This window comes from Halichoerus grypus, chromosome X, assembly GCF_964656455.1.
Source record: "Halichoerus grypus chromosome X, mHalGry1.hap1.1, whole genome shotgun sequence".
Lineage (NCBI taxonomy): Eukaryota > Metazoa > Chordata > Mammalia > Carnivora > Phocidae > Halichoerus > Halichoerus grypus.
In genome coordinates this window covers 16664647-16692044 of record NC_135727.1, presented here as the reverse complement: position 1 = coordinate 16692044, position 27398 = coordinate 16664647, and the positions used below count along the sequence as shown (strand labels likewise).

The window sequence follows — 27398 nt, the reverse complement described above, 5'->3', positions numbered from 1 at the left end:
CCCAGCCGGCGGGGCGCGTGCGTCGGGGCCTGCCGGGAAATGTAGTCCTCAGGGCGGCCGCGCGCCTGCGTCCTGCGCAGCTGCCCCGGGGAGCCTGGGAAAGCCGTGGGCGCCGAGGCGGTGAGTCCCGGAGCGGCCAGAGGGCGTGGCCGTCCCTGGGGCGCGGACGCGGGCGGCGGGGCTCCCATCCCGCTAGGGCTACGCCAACCGGCTGCCGCCAGCCCTGACCCTGCGGCGAGCGCGTGGACGAGCGACGGGCGGCGGGCCCCTGTCCGGCCGGGTCCCCGCTGCCGCTCCCTGCGCCCCGGCCGGGCCTTCCCGGGGTTGTCCGGGGCCCGGAGCGCCCGTCGGGGCGCCGGGACATCCCGTGGGGAGCGCGCAGGGGCCGTGCTCGCGCCCCGGGCGGCCGATTTGTAACCGGCTTTTAGAAGTTCCCGCGACGTGTCTCTCCTCGCCTTTCCCCGAGTGCCCGCTTTGCACACACCCTCTTTATCCGGGGGCCGTGGGAGCGCGGGCTCGCTCGGGCCGATCTGGGGAGAAGCCGTGAGTCCTGGGATGCAGTGAGGTTTCCCTGCGGAAGGGCGGGTGGAGGGACGGCGGGACAATCAGGGCCCTGCTGGACGTGGTGGAGGGTTGGGGCCCATCTGGGGAGGGCGGCCAGCTGCGAGGCTGAGCATGGTCAGGGCGGTTCCACAGCCCAAGCGGCTGGGTTCCTGGATGCCATCCAGGGAGGAGGGTTCGATGCCTGGGGTGGGGTTGGGGGGGACGTGGAAGCTTTCTAGGAACGAGTGGTGGGGAGCAGTAGCCTTGCTTGAGCGCTTCCTCTGTGCCAGGCCAGGCAGCTGCCGTTGGCTTCCACGCAGTTGGATCCACCACAGGAAATTTTATGGAATCGATGCTATGATTATTTTCATGTTACAGACAGAAGCACTGGGTGTCAGGGTCACAAAGCGAGCAGGTTATCGCACGTGGATGGGTCTGCTCCTGAAGTTCAGGTTACCATCAAGATAAAGGATGATAAGGTCACAATGTACATTTGGGATGACTAGGTAGGAAGATTATGAGTATTTTTTAACTTGTGCCGCTGCAGGGAAGAGGACAGGTTCATGAGGTATCTGGGCAAATACAGAGAGAGGATCTGTAGCATAAGGTGGGTACCGATATTGAGACCTGCATGTGACCATGTCTGTGACCTCAGAGATCGCACTAAGAACATTTGGATGATTTGAGACATGAGCGTTGCAGAGATCTGTTCATTCCAACCTTCTCACCATTTCCCTCTGGTATTTACTGTGTGACCTGGGACAAGTCATTCGGTGCTCCTGAGCCTCCAACCTCGGTCCCCTCCTCTGTACTCAGGGCATCGTACTAGTCCCCACGTCCTCGCTCTGGGTGAGGGCTACGTGACCTGCCATATGCGGGAGACTTCAAACAGCACGTGGACACAGTGCCATGAACGTGATCAGTGTCCTTGGTTACTCATGCGGACCAGATGGCTGGTGGCCCGCCCTGAGGCAGTGTATCGTTCTCATGAGAAAGCCACTTGACATGCCATCGCAGGACGAGGGTCAGGCTGATGTCGGCTGAAGTACACAGCCCTTGAGTGGAGAAGAATGGAGGGTTGTGGATCTGTAGCCTTTGGAGGCAAGGCTCTAACTACCTAAGATGCCCGTGGCCGCAGGTGACCAAGGGTGACTCAGAGCCACATGGACTTTCAGGGTTGTTCATCAGTGCCTGTGTATATTCAGAGACACAAGACAGCTTGTATTAAACTGGGAGTGGGGTTACAGGCCAGCACATCTGTGGTGGTTTATTTACGGGAAGAGGTTCTTAGCCTTGGATCAATGGAATTCTAGAGCCGAGCTGTGCCGTAGAACTTTCTACAATAACATCCTATCTATGGAGCACTTGAAATGTGGCTAATTTGAATGAGAAACTGAATGCAACTTCAATGAATTTATTTTTTTAAAATATTTTATTTATTTATTTGACAGAGAGACAGCGAGAGAGGGAACACAAGCGGGGGAGTGGGAGAGGGAGAAGCAGGCTTCCCGCGGAGCAGGGAGCCTGACGCAGGGCTCGGTCCCAGGACCCTGGGATCATGACCTGAGCCGAAGGCAGATGCTTAACGACTGAGCCACCCAGGCGCCCCTCAATGAATTTAAACTGAAACGGGGTCCGTGTATGCTCTAGAACATTTTGTAAATTTTTGGAAAATGGATGCAGAATTAGATGTGTCTGCGTATTTTTCTAGGAAGTGATTCCATGGCCTTCATTGGAGTCTCAAAATCACCAAAGCAGATTAAGGTTTGCTGCTCTAGGGCTTGGTGGAATGTAAGCAAGTTAAGGGAAGTGAGTATGGCCTGGGGTAACCACTGCTGTTTCCTTTCTTGTTTTGTCCTGTCCTCAGCTGTGGGTGGCTCCCCCTTGACGCCTCCACAGAGAAACAGACTGGAATCTGAGACTTCAGGCCCCAGAGAAAGTGTACAGGACCAGAACGGGGCGATGGCGGTGGCCCTGGGCTGCGCGATCCAGGCCTCGTTGAATCAGGGCTCCGTGTTTCAAGACTATGATGCTGACTGTGAAGTCTTCCGTCAGCGCTTCAGGCAGTTCCAGTACAAAGAAGCGGCCGGGCCTCATGAAGCTTTCAACAAACTCTGGGAGCTTTGCTGTCAGTGGTTGAAGCCAAAGCTGCGTTCTAAGGAACAAATCCTGGAGCTGTTGGTGTTGGAGCAGTTCCTCACCATTCTGCCCGCGGAGATAGAGACCTGGGTGAGGGAACATTGCCCAGAGAATAGAGAAAGAGTTGTGTCACTGATTGAAGACTTACAGAGAGAACTGGACATACCAGAGCAGCAGGTGAGAAAAGAGTTTGGGATCTTGGTAATTAGACAAACAGAAGTGGCAGAGACATCTTATACTAGATCAGACGTTTCGTTTTGAGCTCCATGCTTTCCCTAAAGTGATTTTCATTTTTCCCTTCTGCTGGAATTAGCACATATGGCCCAGCAATTCTCAGCTATTAAACACAACTCGTGTTCTGTACCAGATATTTCGTACTGCCTCCTCTACTATCCTGAAATGAAATTGATGTATAATGTAACCTGCTTACATACGCAAAATCAAAAACATTGCTCTAAGAAGTGCTCTGTGTTCCAAGGGCCAAATGGAGCTCATGGCCTGTTTTCTGCAGCCCGTGAGCTAATAATGGTTATTACCTTTTTATTTTTTTAAAAGATTTTGTTTATTTATTTGTCAGAGAGAGAGAGAGAGAGAGCACAAGCACGGGGAGTGGCAGGCAGAGGGAGAAGCAGGCTCCCCACTGATTAAGGAGCCTGAAAGGGGGGCTCGATCCCAGGACCCTGGGATCATGACCTGAGCCAAAGGCAGACACTTAACCGACTGAGCCACCCAGGCGCCCCCAGGCATCCCTGGTTATTACCTTTTTAAAGGGTTGTTAATACAAGAACTGTAGGCAGTAAACCAACATGCCCCACAAAGTATAAATTATTTATTATCTGACTCTTTCTAAGAAAATGTTGCCAACCCGAGTCAAGGGGAGCCCAGAAAGGATATAAAGGAAAGGGAATGTGGTTTGTCATCATGGAGTGCCATGTGAACACACACGTTGGGGCTCGACTGCGCTGGAAGACCTCACGAGGTTGTCACGTGCTCGCGCCTGTGCAGAGACTCACTGTGAAGGCGACAGCCACCGGCACGGCTGCTCTGTGATTTTCCAAAGTGGCCACACGTGTCAGTAAATCTGAGCAATAGAGTGGTTGCTTGATTTCCAAAGGCGGGCTTTCCTAGAAGTATCAAGCCGTGCTAAATCATGCAGAACTATCTTGTGTCTGTACGAGCCCCAGGGTGAGGTTGACAGGTTCTTTCTCCCTAGATGCCAGTTTGCGGGGGCACCGCAGAGTTGGTGGGGACCCGGAGCAGTTCCGCCCCGGGAATGATACCCACTGCTGTCTGCGCCCGCCGGGTTCTGACAGCCACCTGCCATCGTGGCGCATCCGCCTTGGCTGGCGGCGCCAGGGCCCCCTGCTCGGAAGCCCCTGTCACAGGGCAGAACCTCGGGCAGAAGGGAGAAGGGGCTTCGGCACTGGGTGTTGATAGGGCTCTGCAGGGAGCCCGCCCGAAGCAGGGTCTTCCAGAGTTTCCTGCCGCCTCCCCCCACCCCCCAGGATAGAGTGAATTTATGGTGCGCCCTTCCTTTCTCTGTCTCCTGGGTTTGGCTTGCTCTGTAGGATTTTATCTGCCTGTGGCCTAATCGTGGCGCTGCCCAGTGTGGTAGCCACCAGCCCAGCGTGGCTCTTGAGCTCTAGAAATGTGGCTCGTCCCAACTGAGATGTGCTCCAAGTGTAAGATGCTCATCACAGTCAGAAGCCTGAGTACGAAAGATAAAGTAGGTGAGCTGTCTCGTGAATACTTGTTCATAGTGATCCCATTCTGAAAGTGTGGTATCTCAGCCGTACTGGGTGGAATCACGCGTGTCGTCAGGACTGACTTCACCAGTGTCTTCTTTTTTTCTATGCGGGTCCTGGCAAATGAAAACGACGTGGGTGGCTCCCGCCCATTGTTGGCACCGGGCAGTGCTGGTGTAGCCTGGAGAGTGACGGGTTGTGCCGTTTCCCCCAGATCGATAGGCAGGAAATGCTGTTGGAGGAGCTGGTACCAGTGGGACCGGCGCACGTACCACCAAACGTCCACCTGGAGTCGCCCCCACTGCAAGTGATGGGACCCGCCCCGGACGCCCCCGTGGCAGAGGCCTGGATGCCCCAGGCGGGGCTGCCGGAGCTGGGCTACGGTGCTGCCGAGGATTGCCGGCCCTTCCTGGACCCTGGTAAGGCAAGGGGTTGACTTCCTTTCTGCGGTTCGTAGTTTAGAGCTGGAGAGCTCCCCAGCCTTGGGGGTGGGTTAGAAACACCGAGTACTGGATGGAAGCGGACCACTGCGATAAAGGGGAGGAGGAGGGATCCCTCTCTGGGAACGAAGCGCGGGACATCACATGGGATTCAAAACCCCTTCAGCTAATGACCCCGCTCAAAAAGCCTATTTTTCTCTCTTCAATTTTTTTGTTGTAAAACACACATAAGATTTAGTATCGTAATCATTTTGACGTGTATAGTTCAGTGGTATTGAATACATTCGTAATGTGAAACCATCCCTACCATCCATTTCCATAACTATTTTCGTTCTGTAAAACTGAAACCCCATACTCATTTAAACAATAACTTCGCATCTCCCCAGACCCTGGAGACTACCATTCAACTTTCTGTCTCTCTGAATTGGACTCCTCTATGTACCTCATATAAACGGAATCATACAGTATCTGTCATTTTGTGACTGGCTTATTTCACTTAGCAGAATGACCTTAAGGTTTATCCAGGTTGTAGTGAGGGTCAGTGTTTCCATCCAAGTAAAGGCCAAATAATATGGCACTGTGTGTCTGTGCCACAGTTTGTTTATCCATTTTCCATAAGCATGTACTTGGGTTGCTTCTATGTTTTAGCTGTTGTGAATAATGCCTGTATGAACATGGGTGCGCAGATATCTTTTTGAGACCCTGCTTTTACTTCACTGGGGCATATGACCAGAGGTGGAATTGCTGAGTCACGTGGGAATTCTGTTTTTAATTGTTTGAGGAGCAGCCCCTCTGGTTTCCACAGCGGCTACACCAGTTTACATGCCCAGCAGCCGTGCATGACCTTCCCAGTTTCTCCACATCCTCACCAACCCTTGTTGCTTTCTGTTTTGTGATAGTAGCATTCCTAATCGGTGTGAGGTGGCATCTCAGGGTAGTTTGGATTTGCACTTCCCGAGTGATTAATGGTGTTGAACATGTGCTTATTGACCATTTGGATATCTTCTTTGGAGAATGTCTGTTCATGTTCTTTTTTGCACATTGCAAAATCAGGTTGCTTTTTGTCGTTGAATTTTAGAGTTCTCTGTATATTCTGGATATTCATTCTTTATCAGATAGGATTGGCAAATATTTTTCCCATTTGTGGGTTGCCTTTTTACTCTGTTGAAGCTTTTGATAAATTTTTAAATTTTTCGTGAAGTACTCTGTGTCCACTTTTTTCTTTTGTTGCCTGTACATTAGCTGTCATAGCCAAGAAATTATTGCCAAGTTCAACGCCTTGAAGCTTTCCCTCTGTTTTCTTCTAAGAGTTTTATAATTTTAGGTCCTAATTTTAGGTCTTTGATCCGTTTTGTGTTAATTTTTTTTTTTTTAAAGATTTTATTTATTTATTTGACAGAGAGAGACACAGCGAGAGAGGGAACACAAGCAGGGGGAGTGGGAGAGGGAGAAGCAGGCTTCCCGCTGAGCGGGGAGCCCGATGCGGGGCTCGATCCCAGGACCCTGGGATCATGACCTGAGCCAAAGGCAGACGCTTAACGACTGAGCCACCCAGGCGCCCCTGTTTTGTGTTAATTTTTGCATGTGCTCTTATGTAAGGTTCTAACTTCATTCATTTGCACATGCATAATCCAGTTTTTCTAGCAACATATGTTGAAAAGTGTATTGTTTCTCTGGGCGCCTGGGTGGCTCAGTTGGTTAAGCAACTGCCTTCGGCTCAGGTCATGATCCTGGAGTCCCGGGATCGAGTCCCGCATCGGGCTTCCTGCTCAGCAGGGAGTCTGCTTCTCCCTCTGACCCTCCTCCCTCTCATATGCTCTCTCTCTCTCTCATTCTCACTCTCTCAAATAAATAAATAAAATCTTTAAAAAAAAAAAAGAAAAGAAAAGTATATTGTTTCTCTGTTGAATGAGCTTGCTATCATTGTTAACAATCATTTCACCATATATATGAAGGTTTATTTATGGGCTCTCTATTCTATTCCTTTGGTCTATATGCCTGTCTTTATGCCAGTAACAAACTATTTTGATTACTGTTACTTTTTATTAAGTTTTGAAATCAGGAAGTGTGAGACCTCTAGCTTTTTTTGTCCTTTCCAAGATTTTTTTTGTCTGTTTGGGCATCCCTGGAGATTCCATATAAATTTTAGGTATGGATTTTTCTATTAAACTTTTTTTTTTTTTTTTTTAAGAGAGAGAGTGAGCAGCAGTTGGGTGTAGAGGGAGAGGGAGAGAGAGAATTGTAAGCAGGCTTCATGCCCAGCACGGAGCCTGATGTGGGGCTCGATCTCATGACCCTGAGATCATGACCTGAGCTAAAATCAAGAGCTGGACGCTTAACTGACTGAGCCAGCCAGGTGCCCCTGGGCTTTTCTATTAATGCAAAAAAGAGTATCATTGGGTTTTTTTTTAATTTATTATTTTTTAAAAGATTTTATTTATTTATTTGACAGAGAGAGAGAGAGAGAGAACACAAGCAGGGGGAGCAGGAGAGGGAGAAGCAAGCTCCCCGCTGAGCAGGGAGCCCAATGCGGGGCTGGATCCCAGGACCCTGGGATCATGACCTGAGCCAAAGGCAGACGCTTAACAACTGAGCCACCCAGGTGCCCCACTCATTGGGGTCTTGATAGAGATTGTATTGAATCTGTACATCACTTTTGGTAGTATTGACATCTTAACAATATCAACATGGGATGTGTTTTCCTTTATTTATATCTTCCTTAATTTCTTTTACCAATGTTTTGTAATTTTTATTGTACAAGTCTTTCACATACTTGTTAACTCCTAAGTATTTTATTCTTTTCGATGCTATCGTAAATGGAATTGTTTTCATAGTTTCCAGAATTTTTCATTGTTCATTGTTAGTATATAGAAATGGAACTGATTTTTGCAAGTTCATTTTGTATCCTGGTACTTTGCCGAATTCATTTATGAATTTTAACGATTTTTTAATGCAATCTTCAAGGTGTCTACATATTAGATCATATAATCTGCCAATAGAGGTCATTTTACTTCGTCTTTTGCAATTTGAATGCCTTTTATTTCTTTTTATTGCCTAATTGTTCTAGCTAGAACTTCCAGTACTGTGTTGAATAGAGTGGCCAAAGCAGGCATCCTTGCCTTCTACCTGACCTTAGAGGAAAGCTTTCAGTCTTTCACCATTGAGTATAAAGTTCCCTGTGGGTTTTTCATATATGGCTTTTATCATGTGGAGACAATTTCCTTCTGTTCCTATTTTGTTGAATGTTTTTTTTTTTTTTATCATGAAAGGGTGTTGAATTCTGTCAAATGCTTTTTCCACATCATTTGAGATGATAATGTGTTTTTTTTCCTTCATTCTGTTAATGTGCATTGCACTGACTGATTTTCATATGTTGAAACATCCTTGCTTTCCAGGAACAAATATCACATGGTCATGGTATAGAATCCTTTTAATATGCTGCTGAATTCAATTTGCTATTTTTTTCAGGTTTTTTTGTATCAGTGTTCATAAGGCATATTGGTGTGTTATTTTCTTATAGTGTCTTTTCTGGCTTAGTATCAGGGTAATGTTGGCCTCAGAGAATGAGTTATGAAGTGTCTCCTCCCCTTCATTTTTTTTTTGAAAAGTTTTTTTTTAAGATTTTATTTATTTATTTGAGAGAGAGAGCACAAGCAGGGAGAGGGGCTTAGGGGGAAGGAGAAACAGGCTCCCCACTGAGCAGGGAGCCCAACCGCGGGGCTTGATCCCAGGACCCTGAGATCATGACCCGAGCGGAAGGCAGATGCTTAACCAACTAAGCCACCCAGGTGTGCCTTTTTGAAAAGTTTAAGAACAGTTTGTATTAGTTCTTCTCTAAATGTTTGGTAGAATCTGCCAGTGAAGCCATCAGGTCTAGGGCTTTTCTTTGTTGGGAGATTTTTGATTGTTGCTTCAATCTCTTTACTGGTTATAGGTGTATTCAGATTTTTCTATTTCTTTATGATTTAGTCTTGGTAAGTTTTGTGTTTCTGGTAATTTATCCATTTCATCTAGGTTATCCAATTTGTTCGTGTACAATTGTTCATAGTACTCTTATAATTCTTTTTATTTATGTAGAATCATTGGTAATACCACCACTTTAATTTTTTTTTTTTAAGATTTTTTATTTATTTTTTAACAGAGAGAGAGACAGCAAGAGAGGGAACACAAGCAGGGAGAGTGGGAGAGGGAGAAGCAGGCTTCCCGCCGAGCAGGGAGCCCCATGTGGGACTCGATCCCAGGACCCCGGGATCGTGACCTGAGCCGAAGGCAGACGCTTAACGACTGAGCCACCCAGGCGCCCCCACCACTTTAATTTTTTTAATTCTTTATTTAAATTCAATGTAGTTAACATACTGTATTAGTTTCAGAGGTAGAATTTAGTGATTCATCAGTTGCAAATAATACCCAGTGCTCATTCCATCAAGTGCCCTCCTTAATGCCCATCACCCAGTTACCCCATCCCCCCACCCACCTCCCCTCCAGCAGCCCTCAGTTTATTTCCTAGAGTTCAGTGTCACTTATGGTTTGCCTCCGTCTCTATTTTCATCTTACTTTATTTTTCCTTTTTATTTTTAATAATTTGAGCCTTCTTTCTCTTTTCCTTAGTGCATCTAGCTAAACGTTTCTCAAGTTCATCGATCTTTTCAAAAAACCAATTTTTGGTTTCATTGATTTTCCCTATTGTCTTTCTAGTCTATTTTGTTTATCTCTGCCTATTCTTTATTGTTTCCTTCCTTCTGCTAGCTTTGGGTTTAGTTTTTTTCTTTTCTTATTAGTTCCTTAAATTATAAATTTATGTTATTGTTTTGAGATCTTTTTTGTTTACTAATGTAAGTACTTATAACTATAAATTCCCTACTTAGCATTGCATTCATTGTGTCTCATAAGTTTTGGTACTTTGCATTTTCATTTTCATTTATTTCTAAGTATTTTCTAATTTTCTTTGTGATTTCTTGCATACATTGGTTAAGAGGTGTTATTTAATTTTCACAAATTTGTCAAGTTTCCAGTTTTCCTTCTGTTCTAACTTCATCCCATTGTGGTTGGAGTATGTACTTTGAATGATATCTGTATTTTTAAATATATTGGAACTAACTTGTGGCCTAACATATGGTCTGTATCCCAGAAACTGTCTCATGTGCACTTGAGAAGAATCTGACATTTTTATTCTAGTCATCTTAGTAGGTGTTAAGTGCTATCTAATCGAGGTTTTGATTTGTGTTTCTTCAAAGACTAATGGTGTTGAGCATCTTTTCATGGGCTTATTGGTCATTTGTATACCTTGATTGGAGAAATGCCTATTTAGATTTTTTGCCTATTTTTAAATTGGATTATGTGTATTTTTATTATTGAGTTGTGTATGATCTTTGTATATTCTAGATAAAAGTCTGTTACTAGATATATGACTTGTAAATATTCTTTCATGTTCTGTGGTTTGTCTTCTCACTTTTTCTTTTTTTTTAAATTTTATTATGTTATGTTAATCACCAGACATTACATCATTAGTTTTTGATGTAGTGATCCATGATTCATTGTTTGCGTATAACACCCAGTGATCCATTCAGTACGTGCCCTGTTTAATACCCATCACCAGGCTAACCCATCCCCCACCCCCCTCCCCTCTAGAACCCTGTTTGTTTCTCAGAGTCCATAGTCTCTCATGGTTCGTCTCCCCTTCCAATTTCCCCCTCTTCATTTTTCCCTTCCTACTATCTTCTTCTTTTTTTTTTTTAACATATAATGTATTATTGGTTTCAGAGGTATAAGTCTGTCTCACTTTCTTTTTTAAAAGATTTTATTTATGTATTTGAGAGAGAGTGAGCGAATGAGAGAGCACGAGCAGAGAAAGAGGGAGAAGCAGACCCCTGCTGAGCAGGGAGACCAAGGCGGGTCTCGATCCCAGGATCCTGGCTGGGATCATGACCTGAGCCGAAGGCAGACACTTCACCAACTGAGCCACCCTGGTGCCCTTCTTTTCACTTTCTTAATAGTGTTCTTTGTAGCACAGTTTTTTTAAATTTTGATGAAGTCCAATTTAAATATTTTTTCTTTTGTTGGTTGTGTTTTTTATGTCATATCTTAGAAATCATTGCCTAACACAAGGTCGTGAAAATTTACCCCTAAATTTTCTCCTAAGAGTTTATAGTTTCAGCTTGCATTTAACACTTTAATTCATTTTCAATTAATTTTAGTATAAGTTGCACAGTAACGGTCCAAATAATATGTATATTTATATATATATTTTTAAAAATTTTATTTATTTACTTGAGAGAGAGAGTATGAGCAGTGGGGAGGGGCAGAGGGAGAGGGAGAAACAGGCTCCCCGCTGAGCAGGGAGACTGACATGGGGCTCGATCCCAGGACCCTGGGATCACAACCTGAGCCAAAGGCAGACGCTTAACCGACTGAGCCACCTAGGCGCCCCTATTTATATATATTTTTGCATGTTCAGTTGTTTCAGCATGATTTGCTAAAAAGGTCATTCTTGGGCGCCTGGGTGGCTCAGTTGGTTAAGCGACTGCCTTCAGCTCAGGTCATGATCCTGGAGTCCCTGGATCGAGTCCCGCATCGGGCTCCCTGCTCGGCAGGGAGTCTGCTTCTCCCTCTGACCCTCCCCCCTCTCATGTGCTCTCTCTCTCATTCTCTCTGTCAAATAAATAAATAAAATCTTTAAAAAAAAAAAAAAAAAAAAAAAATTTTAAAAAGGTCATTCTTTTCACATTGAATGGCCTTGAAACCCTTGTCAAAAATCAGTTGACCACAGGTATATAGGTTTATTGCTGGACAGTCATTTCTATTCCATTGATGTTTATGTCTATTCTTATGGAAATACCACACTGTCTTTATTATTGCATTGTAGTATGTTTGGAAATACGAAAACGTGAGGGGTCTCAACTTTTTTCTTTTTCAAGATTGTTTTGGCTTTTCTGAGTTTGTTACAATTCCATGTGATATTTAGAATTAGCTTGTCAGTTTCTACAAAGAAGTCAGCTGGGATTCTGGTAGGGGTTGTGTTGAACCTGTAGATCAATTTGGGGAGTATTGCCGTGTTAACAATATTAAATTTGTGATGCATGCACACGGGGTGCTTTTCCATTTATTTAGATCTTATTTCAGTTTTTACAATATTTTATAGTTTCCCAAGTATAAGTTTTAAACTGCTTTTATTAAATTTGTTCCTAAGTAAATTTTATTCTTTTTTTTTAAAGATTTTATTTATTTATTTGACAGAGAGAGAGACAGCGAGAGCAGGAATACAAGCAGGGGGAGTGGGAGAGGGAGAAGCAGGCTTCCCGCCAAGCAGGGAGTCCGATGCGGGGCTCGATCCCAGGACCCTGGGATCATGACCTGAGCTGAAGGCAGACGCTTAACGACTGAGCCACCCAGGCGCCCCTAAATTTTATTCTTTTTAATAGCATTGTCAGTGGAATTGTTTTCTTTTTTTTTAATTTTATTTATTTATCAGAGAGAGAGGGAGAGCACAAGCAGGGGGAGTGGCAGGCAGAGAGAGAGGCAGGCTCCCTGCTGAGCAAGGAGCCCGATATGGGACTCAATCCCAGGACCCTGGGATCATGACCTGAGCTGAAGGCAGAGGCTTAACTGACTGAGCCACCCAGGTGTCCCTGGAATTGTTTTCTTAATTTCATTTTTGGGTTGTTCATTACAAATATATAGACGGGCACCTGGGTGGCTCAGATGGTTAAGCGTCTGCCTTCAGCTCAGGTCATGATCTCCAGGTCCTGGGATCGAACCCCACGTCGGGCTCCCAGCTCAGCAGGGAGCCTGCTTCTCCCTCTCCCTCTGCCTCTCCCCCTGCCTGTGCTCTCTCTGTCTCTCTCTCAAATGAATAAATAAAATCTTAAAAAAAAATAATATAGAATTACAATTAATTTTTTTTTTTTTAAGATTTTATTTATTTGACAGAGAGAGCACAAGCAGAGGGAGAGAGAGGGAGAAGCAGGTTTCCTGCTGAGCAAGGAGCCCGATGTGGGACTCGATCCCAGGACCCTGGGATCATGACCTGGGCCGAAGGCAGCCGCTTAACCCACTGAGCCACCCAGGCGTCCCAGAATTACAATTAATTTTTGTGTATTGATCTTGTGTCCTGTAATCCTACTTAACTTGTTTATTAGTTCAAATTGTTTTTTAGTGGATTCCTTAGAACTTTCTATATCAAAGGTTATGTCTTCTGAGAAAAGAGATAGTTTTATTTCTCATGTTCCATTTTTTAAAAAAAATTTTATTTATTTGAGAGAGAGTGAGCGAGAGAGAGAGCACAAGCAGGGGGAGGGACAGAGGGAGAAGCAGACTCCCCACTGAGCAGGGAGCCCAACTCAGGATTTGATCCCAGGACCCCGGGATCATGACCTGAGCCAAAGGCAGACGCTTAACTGACTGAGCCACCCAGGTGCCCCTAGATATCTTTTCTTTCTTTCTTTCTTTCTTTCTTTCTTTTTTTTTTTTGCCTAATTGCCCTGGCTAGAACCTCCAGTACAATATTGAACATAAATGGTGAGACTTGTCTTGTTCCTTATTTCAGGGGAAATGTATTTAGTCTTTTGTCATTATTTATGATGTTAGCTGTGGGTCTTTCATAGATTCCTTTTTTTTTTTTTGAAGATTTTATTTATTTATTTGAGAGAGAGAGAGCACAAGAAGGGGGGAGGGTAAAAGGGAGAAGCAGACTCCCCACTGAGCAGGGAGCCCGACTCGGGGCTTGATCCCGGGACCCTGGGATCATGACCTGAGCCAAAGGCAGACACTTAACTGACTGAGCCACCCAGGCGCCCCTCATAGATTCCTTTGATCAGCATGAGGAAACTCCCTCCTATTCATGGATTATTGAGTGTTTTTATCAAGAAACTGGTGAATTTTGTCATATGCTTTTTAGGTGTCTATTGAGATGACCATGTGGTTTTTACTCTTCATTCTTTTGTAATGGTATATTTCCTTAACTTTATTTATTTTATTTTTTTATTTTTATTTTTTTAAAGATTTTATTTAGTTATTCATAAGAGACAGAGACAGAGAGAGAGAGGCAGAGGGAGAAGCAGGCTCCCAAGGAGCAGGGAGCCCGATGCGGGACTCGATCCCAGGACCCTGGGACCATGACCTGAGCCAAAGGCAGACACTTAACCATCTGAGCCACCCAGGCGCCCTCCTTAACTTTTTTTTAAAAGATTTTATTTATTTATTTGACAGAGAGAGAGACAGCGAGAGAGGGAACACAAGCAGGGGGAGTGGGAGAGGGAGAAGCAGGCTTCCCGCCGAGCAGGGAGCCCGATGTGGGGCTCCATCCCAGGACCCTGGGATCATGACCTGAGCCAAAGGCAGACGCTTAATGACTGAGCCACCCAGGCACCCCAACTGTTTTTTTAAAAGATTTTATTTATTTGTCAGAGATGGAACACAAGCAGGGGGAGTGGGAGAGGGAGAAGCAGGCTCCCCGCTGAGCAAGGAGCCCGATGTGGCAGGACCCTGGATCATGACCTGAGCTGAAGGCAGAGGCTTAACCCACTGAGCCACCCAGGCATCCCTATTTCCTTAACTTTTGAATGTTAAATCAACATTGCATTCCTGAGATAAATACCACTTGATCCTGGTGTGTAATTCATATTGTATGTTGCTGGATTTGGTTTGCTAGTATTTTGTTGAAGATTTTTGCATCCATTTTCATCAGAGATACTGGTCTGTAGTTTTTTTGGTCTTGTCTTTATCAGATTTTGTTATCAGGGTAATATTGGCTTCATAGAATGAGTGGGGAAGTCTTCCCTCCTTTTCTAGTTTTTGGAAGTGTTAAGGATTTCTATTTTTTCTTTTGTTGTTTATACTTTGGATGTCATATTTAAGAAACTGTTGCCTAATTCAAGGTCATGAAGATTTATACCTATGTTTCCTTCTAAGAATCTTGTGGATTTAGCTCTTAAATTTAGGTCATTGATCCGTTTTGAATTAACATTTGTATGTGATGTGAGGAATGGGACCAACATCATTCTTTTGCAGGTGCATATCCATTTGTTGAGGAGACTGTTCTTTCCCCATTGAATTTTCTTGGTACCTTTATCAAAAATCAATTGACAATAAATGTCAAGGATATTTCTGGAATACTGATTCTTTTCCATTGATACATTTTTCTTTCCGTATGCCAGTGAAGTGAGTTGGAAAGTATTGCATTCTCTTCTATTCAGTGAGAGATTATGTAGAATCAGTGTAAATTATTTATTTATTTATTCATTTATTTATTCAAAGATTTTATGTATGTATTTGACAGAGAGAGAGCAGGAGAGCCCAGGCAGGGGGAGCGGCAGAGGGAAAGGGAGAAGCAGGCTCCCCACTGAGTAAGGAGCCCGACGCAGGGCTTGATCCCAGGACCCTGCGATCACGACCCAAGCCAAAGGCAGTGGCTTAACCAGTTGAGCCACCCAGGCGCCCCTCAGTGTTAATTCTTTAAGTGTTTGGTAGAATTCACCATTGAAGCCATCCGGACCTGGGCTTTTCTTTGTGAGAAGTGTTTTGATTACTAATTTAGTCTCTTTACTAGTTATAGGTCTATTCCAATTTTATATTTCTTCTTCAATCAATTTTGGGTAGTTTGTATGTTTCTAGGAATTTGTACATTTCATTTATCTAATTTATTTTCCATACAGTTGTTCATAGTATTACTTTATAATTCTTTTTATTTCCATAAGGTTAGTAGTAATGTCTCCCTTTTCATTTCTGATTGTAATAATTTGAGTTTTCTCTCTTGTTCTCTTGGTCAATTTACTGAAGTTTTGTCAATTTTGTTAAATATTTTTCAAGGAACCCACCTTGGTTTCATTGATTTTCTCTATTGTTTTACTGTTCTATATTTCATTAAATCCTGCTCTAATCTTTATGATTTTCTTTCTCGTTGTTCTAGGTTTCATTTGCTCTTCTTTTTCTAGTGTTTTAAGGTGCAAAGTTAGGTTATTAATTTGAGATTTTTCTTTCTTTTTAATAAAGTCATTCATAGCTATAAATTTCCCTTTAAGCACTGGTTTAGGTATTTCCTAAGTTTTGGTATATTGTATGTTCATTTTCATTTATTTCAAAATATTTCTAATTTCCCTTTTGATTTTTTCCTTTGGGGGAGTGGGAGAGGGAGAAGCAGGCTCCCCGCTGAGCAAGGAGCCCGATGTGGCAGGACCCTGGATCATGACCTGAGCTGAAAGCAGAGGCTTAACCCACTGAGCCACCCAGGCATCCCTATTTCCTTAACTTTTGAATGTTAAATCAACATTGCATTCCTGAGATATATACCACTTGATCCTGGTGTGTAATTCATATTGTATGTTGCTGGATTTGGTTTGCTAGTATTTTGTTGAAGATTTTTGCATCCATTTTCATCAGAGTGTGTTGTTTATTTTCCATGTATTTGCGAACTCCCCAAATTTCTTTCTGTTATTTATTTCTAATTTCATTCCACTTTTCTGGGAGAATGTAAGTTGTAATTGTGATCCTTTTACATTCTTGAACATTTTTCTTTATGGTATAGCGTCTTGACTGACGTGGAGAATTTTCCATGTGCACTTGAGAAGAATGCATATTCTGCACTTCTTGGTTGGAGTGTTCTATAAATGTCTGTGACATTTAGTTGGTTTATAATTTTTTGTCTTCTATTGTTGATCTTCCGCCTAATTTTCTATCCAGCAGTATAAAGAGGGTTTGAATTCTCCAACTATCATTGCTCAATTGTCTATTTCTTTTACTATTTTTGTCAGTTTTTGTAATTATGTATTTGGTACTGTGTTTTTAAGTGCACATATGGTTATAATTGTTACATCTTCCCGATTGATTGGTCATTTTATCATTATAAAATGATCCTCTTTATCTCTAGTAACTTCTTTTGTTTTGATGTCCATTTCGTCTGCTGTTAGTGTAGTCAGTCACTCTGGCTGTCTTGTGGTTATTTACATGATACATCTTTGTCCATCCCTTTACTTTCAGTCTGTTTGTATCTTTGAATCTAAAGTGTCTCCCATAGGCAGCATATAGTTGGATTTTTAAAATCTAGTAGGACAGTCTTTGCCTTTTGAATTGTTTAATCTATACATATTTAATCTTATTTTTGATACAGTGTAATTTACATCTGCCATTTTACTTTTTGTTTTCTATATGTCTCATATCTTTTTTGTTTCTCTTTCCTTCATGCTGATTTCTTTTTAGCACTAAGTAAATGTTTTGAATGTAACACTTTACGTAAATGAATTTTCAGCATTTTTTTAAAGTTATTTTCTTAGTGGTTACTCTAGGGATTAGCATGTACATCTTAACATAATCATCTTTAGACTTATATTAATTTAATGCTAGTGAAATGTAGAAGTATTTCTCCTGGGGCGCCTGGGTGACTCAGTTGGTTAAGTGTCCAATTCTTGATTTTGGCTCAGGTCATGATCTCAGGTGTGTGAGATCAAGCCCATTGTTGGGCTCTGCACTGGGTGTGGAGCCTGCTTAAGATTCTCTCTCTCCGGATGCCTGGGCGGCTCAGTCAGTTGAGTGTCTGCCTTCGGCTCAGGTCATGATCCCGGAGTCCTGGGATCGAGTCCCACGTGGGGCTCCTTGCTCAGCGGGGAGCCTGCTTCTCCCTCTGCCTGCTGCTTCCCCTGCTTGTGCTCTCTCTCTCTGACAAATAAGTAAATAAAATCTTAAAAGATTATCTCTCTCCCTCTCCTTCTGCCCCTCCCCCCTCTAAAAAAAGAAATATTTTTCCTATATAGTTTTATTCTCTTTTCTCCCTTCTTGTGGTATTGCTTTCACACATATTACATTAAAAATGTTAGAAACTCAACTGTATATTGTTAAAGGTATTAGTTTATATAATTTTAACACTTCTAAAAGAGCTAGAGGGAGAAGGAATACAAATAGATATTACAACTTTTGTTGTATTAACCTTATTTATATTTCTGGTTTTCTTCATTTTTACTGTAGATTAGTTATTAACTGGAGTCATTTTTTTTTTTTAAAGATTTTATTTATTTATTTGAGACAGAGAGAATGAGAGAGAGAGAGCACATGAGATGGGGGAGGGTCAGAGGGAGAAGCAGGCTCCCTGCCGAGCAGGGAGCCCGATGCGGGACTCGATCCAGGGACTCCAGGATCATGACCTGAGCTGAAGGCAGTCGCTTAACCAACTGAGCCACCCAGGCGCCCTGGAGTCATTTTTTTAAAAAGATTTTATTCATTTATTTGACAGAGAGAGAGAGAGACAGCGAGAGAGGGAACACAAGCAGGGGGAGTGGGAGAGGGAAGCAGGCTTCCCGTTGAGCAGGGAGCCTGATGCGGGGCTCGATCCCAGGACCCTGGGATCATGACCTGAGCTGAAGGCAGACGCTTAATGACTGAGCCACCCAGGCGCCCTTGGAGTCATTTCTTTAGCCCAGTACAGTTTTGCTCTCATCCACCTCATTTGTGCACATATATTACATGTCTAGATTATTTGCCCAACAATGCACTACATATATATTGTTTTATACAATTGCTTTTAAAATCTTTTAAGAGAAAAAAAACAAATTAATATTTATACTATCTTTTATAATTACGTAATCACCCTTACTTGTGCCCTTTTTTTTCCGTGTGGATTCAAATTACCATTTGGAATCACTAGCTTTCAGACTGAGGAACTTCCTTTATTTAGTATTTCTTTTTTTTTTTAATTTTATTTGACAGAGAGAAAGAGAGAGAGAGTACAAGCTGGGAAGCAGCAGGCAGAGGGAGAGGGAGAAGCAGGCTCCCTGCAGGGAGCCCGACGTGGGGCTTGGTCCTGGGACTCTGGGATCGTGACCTGAGCTGAAGGCCAGCGCTTAACCGACTGAGCCACCCAGGCGCCCCTATTTAGTATTTCTTGTTAGGCAAGAGTGCTTACCAATGAATTCTCTCGGTTTTTGCTTATCAGTAATGTTATTTCACATTCATTTTTTTATTATTTATTTATTTATTTTTGAGAAAGAGAGAAGGTGTGAGCAGGGGGGAGGTGCAGAGGGAGAGGGAGAGAGAATCTCAAGCAGGCTTCCCACCCAGTGCAGAGCCTGACACGGGGCTTGATCTCACGACTCTGAGATCATGACCTGAGCTGAAATCAAGAGTCCGACGCTTAACTGACTGAGCCACCCAGGTGCCTCTCACATTCATTTTTTAAAGATAGCTTTTCTGGTTATAAGATTTTGGTTGGCATTTTTCATTTTTCTTTGAGCACTTTGAATATGCTATCCTCCTGTCTTCTGGCCATCACTGTTGCTGATGAGAACTCAGCTTTTAATTTCATTTGGGTTCCCTTGTAAGTGACAAGTCATTTTTCTCCTGCTCTCTTTCAAGGTTTTCTTCCTTTTATGTGACTTTTAGGAGTTTTACTATCATACATCTGTTTGTAGATCTCTTCGTGTTTCTTACTTGGAACTCATTGAGCGTCCTAGATGTGTAGATGAATGTATCAGTACATTTGGGCAGTTTGGGGCCATTATTTGTTCATTTTTTTTTCTGCTCCTTTTTCTCACTCCTCTCTTGGTTCTCATTATATATCAGTTAGTACACTGAGTGGCACCCCACTTTTCTCTGAGGTTCCATTCATTTCCCTTCATTCATTTTTTTCTCTCTGTTCTTCTGATAGTATAATCTCTTTTGATCTATCTTCAAGTTCACTAATTCTTCTGACAGTTCAGATCTCTTCTTGAGCTATTCTAATGAATTTTCCGTTTCAGTTATTGTACTTTTCAACTCCAGAATTTCCATTGGATGCTTTTTTATACTTTCTATTTATTGATACTCTCTGTTTGATGTGATGTGATGTTTGTCATCATAATTTTACTTTACTTCTTTAATCATGGTTTCCTTTCATTCTTGGAACATACTCATGATGGCTACTTTCAAGTCTTTGTTGAATTTAGTATGTAGTCACTCACATAGGCAGATTCTGTTGCCTGCTCTTTTTTTTCCAGTGTATGAGTCATGCTTTCCTGTCCACATGCGTGTCTCATCATGTTTTGTTGGAAACTGGACATTTTAGATAATATATTGTAGCAACTCTCTGTTCTTCTTTCTTCTCCCCAGGGCTTGTTATTGTTATTTGTTTGTTTATTTGTTTGGTAAATGGCTGCATTATTTTAGTGAAGTCTAGTCCACTCCTAAATGTTAAGCATTTGATGTTGCTCCTCAGGGAGCACACAGCCCTGGGTGTGCACACAGTCACCCTTGAATGACAATACTTTTTAGAGGGTTTTCTTTGGCTGTCTCTTTCTCTGACCTGAGCCAGCCATTAATTGCCAGCTAATTGCTCTATTGTTTTCAACAGTGCTCTGGAGCATAATTTCTCTGCAGATGAATCCAGTCAATTCCAGACACATTTTTGGGGCTAATTCCTAAGGTCAATTTCTGAGATTTGTTCTGATCCCAGGAGGGCTCCTCCTAGCTGTCTTTTCCCCCAGTTCTCTCCCGCAAACTAGTCAGCCTACGCTTTAGGGTGTATAGTCAATAAATCTATCAAATTCTTTCCAGTTGCCTTGCATTATAACCTCTGCTCTTTTTGAGAGTATCCTTAGGATTGACTGTTTCCATTCTCTGTTGCAAATGAATCAGTTTCTGTGCGAATACATTAGGAGCTACCTGTTTTAAGGTCTGCTTTCCCCGCCCCCCCAGACCAAATCTCTGATACCTCGCTCTGGAGGTAGGCGAAGTGGTGTGCTTATCTCTGCGTGACGTTGCTACTCTAGGAGCTGAGCACTAGGTGTGGGTGTCAGATCTTCTTGGGTTGCCTCTGCAGGCACAGAACTGCTGCCTTCCGATCACAATTGCCTTACGAGGGCAATCAGGGAGTCCTCTAGGATTCGCAGCAGTACTACACCCAGGGTAGATGCTTCATGCCACCAGTAGGGACTGGGTAGATAAAAGGAGCCCCCAACCTCTCAGCCAAATTGCTTGGACTTTAGAATCAACAATGGTTAGCTGGGGGTAGGATGAGAAATGCTGACGTCCTGCCCCTCCCAGGAAGCTAGCCCTCTGAAAGGGAGCTGGGGGAGCGGCTGCCCCAGGCCCTTAGCTATGCCAATCTAGCCTGGAGCTGGGAGAGGCACTAAAGAGAACTGTTGTGGTTTAAAATCTTAAGACTCTGGGTGCCTGAGGGGCGCCTGGGTGGCTCGGTTGGTTAAGCATCTACCTTCGGCTCAGGTCATGATCCCAGGGTCCTGGGATCAAGCCCCGATTCCAGGCTCCCTGCTCAGCGGGGAGCCTGCTTCTCCCTCTCCCTCTGCACTCCCCCTGCCTGTGTTCTTTCTCTCTGTTAAATAAAGAAAGAAAATCTTCTTTTTTTTTTTTTAAGAAAGAAAATCTTTAAAAAAATAAAATCTTAAGACTCTCCCTATTATCTGTGAATTTTAGCAGATTTAAGAAAATAGATGTTTCCTAGTTTGCTATAGGCCCTTAGGACCAATGTTTGTTTTTTTTTATTTTTAATAATTTTCCCCAGTTTCCCCAGGAGGGAAGTCTGCAGAGCCCCTCATGGTCCCATGCTGGAAGTCCGTCTCCCCTGCTGTGTTTAGGTCATAAATCCGTATTTTACACCTCCGCCTTTGCTACTCTGCTTATTTCAAGTTTCGTTTGCTCTCGCTCTTCCTTCATGGTAGCCTTCGTTCCGTCTGTGACCCCCAGTTTTGTTTGGGCTGTGCCATGTTACCCTTTGGGCCCACTTGTAGTTTTGAAATCTAAACAAAAACAATACAGTGAGTTTAAACAGAATTTTATTTGAAATACATTTTTGTTAATCTTAAAAGATCTTTTTTCCATGAAAATATAAAATAAGGTATCTTAGTCCCCTTCCTGTTTTGACATGTTTTGAAACTTAAATTTTCATTAACTTGCTAATGTTATTTTAATAATGCTAATATTTAAGAAAATAATGCTAATATTTAAACAGCATCCTGCATTTAGATTTATCTTATTTTTTTTAAAAGATTTTATTTATTTGAGAGAGAGAGAGCACAAGCAGGGGGAACAGCAGCGGGCAGAGGCAGAAGCAGGCTCCCCGCTGAGCAGGGAGCCTCCTGATACAGGGCTTGATCCCAGGACTCTGGGATCATGACCTGACCTGAAGGCAGATGCTTAACTAACTGAGCTGCCCCTGTATCTAGACTTAAAATCAGCAATTCCCACACGTTATTGCAGACCAATATACTTAGCCGGAGCTGAGGAAGGGGAGGAAGGGTCGTGGAAGGAGAATGGAAGCCATAGCAGCTCTCAGTGGGGGGGGGGGAGAGGGGTGGTAGGACACAGGGGACAGGGGACAGCAGTGTCGAATCTTGTCCTAGTTCTTTTTTTTTAAGAGAGAGAGAGAATCTTAACCAAGCTCCAGGCTCAGTGCAGAGCATGATGCAGGGCTTGATCTCACAACCCTGAGACCATGACCGGAGCCGAAACCAAGAGTCGGCCGCTTAACAGGCTGAGCCACCCAGGCGCTCTCTTGTCCTAGTTGTTCTTAGATTGACAGTGAGAAACACTTTGAGAGTTGTTTGGGTTAATTTCAAGAGAGTGCACTTCTAGATTTGGGCTGAAGCAAACGGCTTTTGCTCATGGCCAGCTTCGTCATTTTCCATTTTAATTGGAAAATCTCAATGGAAATGATTCTAGTAAACAGTTTCCTAACCCCTACTTTTAGCTCTCTCTTCACTTGGTACTCAGTAGCAGCATTTCTCAGTTTTAATATTGCCAAAACTTTATGAAGATTTACTTCCTATTTTGGCTCTAGCCTGAATAATCGAACATCAAACTAGATACAGAAATCATTTAGTGCATTGATTTCAACACAGAGAAACATTCACTCCCCTTCCATTGATTAGAGGAGAGTAGCCTTAAATTTCATGTTTCGTTCTTTTTTTTTTTTTTAAGATTTTATTTATTTATTTGACAGAGAGAAAGACAGTGAGAGAGGGAACACAAGCAGAGAGAGTGGGAGAGGGAGAAGCAGGCTTCCTGCAGAGCAGGGAGCCCGATGCAGGGCTCGATCCCAGGATCCTGGGATCATGACCTGAGCCGAAGGCAGACGCTTAACAACTGAGCCACCCAGGTGCCCCTATGTTTTGTTCTTAATCTTTAAAAAAGAGAGGCTCTTGTAAGAAGTCCCGGGTGGAGTCATTCTAACTGGGGAGGAAGTAGACACTAAGCGGCCGCATGTCCAGGATATCATCAAGGAAAAACCTATTATGCTTCTTGTCTTTCTTACGGCCAGGATATCCAATACCAAAGCTTGACGTGAGCTTTCCATTGGAGCCTCGGGAAGAAGCGTGGGTGAAGGAACTACAAGATTCCAAAGAAATGAAGCAATTACTTGATTCCAAGATAGGTAAGTAATTGTTCACTGATACCACAGAAGAGAGAAAAGAAAAATTCAGCCTTGATCAGGAGAGAGAGTTTGGGATTCTCCATAGGAATTTCTGTTTTCCTACTGGTGGTTTAATACAACTCTTCACTTTCCCTCGTGTTTTTGTTTTTTTTCTCCGTGGGACACGGTGACAGATGCCATTTCTCTCTCTTCTCTCAGGTTTTGAGATCGGGATAGAAAACGAAGATGATACTTCAAAACAGAAAAAACTGGAGAACATGTACCCATTTATTGTTACTCTAGAGGGGAATGCTCTCCACGGGCCCATCTTGCAGAAGGACTATGTACCGTTGGAGAATCAATGGGAGAGCCCCCCAGAGGATTTACAGACAGATTTAACAAAACTGGTAGATCATCAGGACCCCCCGGCAGGAGAGAAACCTGAAAATTCCAACATGGAAGAACCTCTTAACCCCAGGCCCCAGAAGAAAAAGAGTCCAGGGGACAAACCTCACCGATGTCCTCAGTGTGGGAAGTGTTTTGCTCGGAAGTCACAACTTACGGGGCACCAGAGAATTCACTCAGGAGAGGAGCCCCATAAATGCCCTGAGTGTGGAAAAAGATTCCTCCGTAGTTCAGACCTTTATAGACACCAACGGCTTCACACAGGGGAGAGACCCTATGAGTGCACCGTGTGTAACAAGCGATTCACTCGGCGGTCACACCTGATAGGCCACCAGAGAACCCATTCTGAAGAAGAAACGTACAAATGCCTGGAGTGTGGGAAAAGCTTTTGTCATGGATCGAGTCTCAAAAGACATCTGAAAACGCATTCGGGTGAAAAACCTCACAGATGTCACAGTTGTGGTAAAAGTTTTAGTAGACTGACAGCTCTAACTTTGCATCAGAGAACTCACACAGAAGAGAGACCTTTTAAATGTACTTACTGTGGGAAAAGCTTTAGACAGAGACCAAGCCTTGTTATTCATTTACGAATCCATACAGGGGAGAAGCCATACAAGTGTAGTCATTGTTCTAAAAGCTTCAGGCAGAGGGCAGGCCTTATTATGCACCAGGTCACTCACTTTAGAGGACTTCTTTGAGAATTGTTAAAGGCAACAGGCTCCTACAGAAATTGACACTCAAAAAAAAAAAAAAAATCTTAACCGACAGCAGCCTGTTTGTCTTGGAAGAATCTTTTCGTTTGAGCTTATGAGAACAGGTTTTAAGAACTATTTTAAAACCCCGTCTTCCAAAGTATATGAATTCTAGAGTATCCATCTAGTCTTGCAATGTTCCCAGATTCGATTTATTCTGTCTCTTATTTTTTTTTTTATGACAGTGAAATGTTTTGTGTCCTGGGCGAACCGTATCATAGATATAAAGCATAAAGCATATAATGGATGACAATCCTTTTCAGGGTGGGGTTAATATGATGGATAATCGTGTCCACCAACATATCTCCTATAGCAGCACCAGAATTATTCTGCTGTTATTATTATTATTATTTTTTTTAAACAGCAACTCTTTTTTTTTTTTTTTAAAGATTTTATTTTATTTATTTGACAGAGAGAGACAGTGAGAGAGGGAACACAAGCAGGCAGAGTGGGAGAGGGAGAAGCAGGCTCCCCGCTGAACAGAGAGCCCGATGCGGGGCTCGATCCCAGGACCCTGGGATCATGACCTGAGCCGAAGGCAGACGCTTAACGACTGAGCCACCCAGGCGCCCCTCTGCTGTCATTATTAAAGGCGATTATATTCGTTCAAAGCTTTATGTGTCGTAACTAGCAAGAAAGGAGACAGTGTATTTTGTCAAATAATAAAAATGTGTCGGGAACACATTTGCCTGGTAAGAACGGGGTTAGTTCCATAGAAAGTTTTTATGTTTAAGGAAATTAAGATTTTTACCCTTTAGTTATGAATTGTGCAGAGTTGGCTAGTCTGTTTGGTCGGCGGTCTGGGGTGATGCTGCTTAGAGCCGAGTATTCATTTGAGGATTTCTTTTGTTCACAGAATAAGTAAGCTCTTTGTGGAAGAATCCGTTTGACAGTTGATGTCATCCAAGTAGAATTTGATTTAATTTAGACTGAGGAACCAGTGTATGTTGCTTTGTACTCCTTTGGTATTCACCCCTGTGTCTCTCAGTGCTTTTAAAATTTTACCCATTCTTTAATCCAGTGTCCCCCTAACTATGTGTCGTAGAGCACTTAGTTCTACAAGATACTTTACAAATAACTTCGGGACTCCCTGCTGTCTCCACTTTCTAGATTCACGGTGCCCATCAGCGTATGAGGATGTCTGAGACGCCCTCCGGTAAAGGTGTGGCAAGAGCACCTCTTTTGGCTCAATGTTTTGCCAACCTATTTGACCCCAGAACCCCTTTTCATGTACACCCAGTGATAACCCAGAGAACCAGTATTCTGCAAATATTCCTTGGAACACACTGTCTTTAACGAATATATCTATAGCTATCAGTATAGTCTTGTCGCTCCCAAGCCTAGTTATCTCCAGTTGTTTCAAGGGTGTTATGAAAAGTTCTTTACATATATACATTTTTTTTTTATGTAATACACACACACACACACACACACACACACACACACATCATTTTAAGGAGGTGTGAGGGTCACTAATTGAGATAATTTACATGTCGCTCAGTGATTCTCAGCCTCTTTGAAATTTACTTATAACCACACACACATATTGCTACTTATATAAACATTCTCATGTAATCGTGGTAATGACTCAAAGTCCTGTAACAAGGGAAGAACTCTCTTTGTCAGTTATAGCTGTTGATACCTGAAAATATTCCTTCAGCCTAGTTCCTTGTTGTGAAATACAAGAGGTAGGACATTCAAGTATTTTCCCTTTTTGAAGATACCAGTCGTTCTTTCCCTAACCTAGAATTACGGAAAGTATGTATTTTTTTTCTCTTCCATTGAAGTTCTCGGAAGTGATATTGACTATAAATATTTCGGGGGCAACTACGATGTGCCCAACTAGTCCTGTTCTAGGCTTAATGGAAACCAGTAAAGACATTAATCTGTGAGTCAGGTGCATAAGGAGTTTATAATATCGTTAGTTAAACAAGAGTTGGGAAACACATGGAGAACAATGCAAGAGAGTTTGGAATTAAGTGCCAAATCATATGAAGCGCTAGAGCCAGGGTGTGTCTTTAATTCTTGTCATCCGGGTCCCTGTAAGATGCTGCTATCAGTGTGGGGTTAACGTTGAGATCCCAGTAGCAATAAACATGTAACGTGGGAGGAGTCTGAATGTAGAGATGAACAATACGGAATGTAATGGCTTCTCTTTTCTCTCTTGTGGACTTGCATTCAAACCAGGACAGTGCCTTAGAAAGGATGTGCCCAACTGCTCTGTATCTATGCAATATTTTAATAAAGTGGAAATGTGTATGCTCGTCCTGCTTCGATCACATTAATAATGGTTTGCGCAACTCAGAACCGCTTCCCTGAGCCGTGGCGACAAGCACCACAGTTGACCCCTGCTCCCACCCTACGTTGCAATCACTTTACTCCCTGCACGCATGGTGCTGGGTTTATGCATCATTCTGAGCATTTAATACAGTCAGTTTTAGCTAGGAGGCTTAGTTGCCGTCATCATACGAGCTGCATCCTCCCCGCCCCCCCATCTATAGCATAAACGCACAACTGGATTTTGCAGCTTAGAAGACATCTATTATCTATTTCTTTGTTCTACTGTCCTGTATGTAACAGGCACTAATCAATATTTGTGGCATTGAGTCAAGAAATATGTGAAATAATTCTTGGAAACATATATCCCAGTGGATGTGCCTAGTGGATCCTATTGGATGTGCGTAGTTATATTTCTGAACATTTCCAAAAGGTAATGGCAAAATACAGTCCCTACCTCCTTAGCGTTTTGAAGGACAAAAACCAGCAGCCATCCCATAAGTGCTCTGAAGGTTAAATGAAATATGTATTGTCCAGGCCTGACACAGTGTAAGCTTTTCAATAAATATTCAGGATATTGTCTTTTCATTCTTTGCTGTTTAATGATAAAAGCACTTAAGTTATGGATTATCCTCTAAATATGGCTTTAATCCCATTCTATAGTTTTTTTTTTTTAAAGATTTTATTTATTTATTTGACAGAGAGAGACACAGCGAGAGAGGGAACACAAGCAGGAGGAGTGGGAGAAGGAGAAGCAGGCTTCCCACTGAGC

General features: G+C 43.0%; 1 protein-coding gene across 2 annotated transcripts; it reads left to right on the top strand.

Annotated features, from left to right (window-relative positions):
* The first annotated feature begins 66 nt into the window (after positions 1-66).
* ZNF449 (zinc finger protein 449) lies at positions 67-26613 on the top strand. 2 transcript variants are annotated; one of them, XM_078064280.1, is made up of 5 exons: positions 67-120; positions 2411-2859; positions 4642-4846; positions 23100-23213; positions 23412-26613. In XM_078064280.1, the coding sequence occupies exons 2-5, from the start codon at positions 2506-2508 to the stop codon at positions 24293-24295; spliced, it is 1557 nt and encodes a 518-aa protein (XP_077920406.1). In that variant the 5' UTR covers positions 67-120; positions 2411-2505; the 3' UTR covers positions 24296-26613. The 2 variants fall into 2 exon arrangements, with proteins under 2 accessions (XP_077920406.1, XP_077920405.1); XM_078064279.1 differs by lacking the exon at positions 67-120 and adding an exon at positions 169-543.
* Positions 26614-27398: the final 785 nt, after the last annotated feature.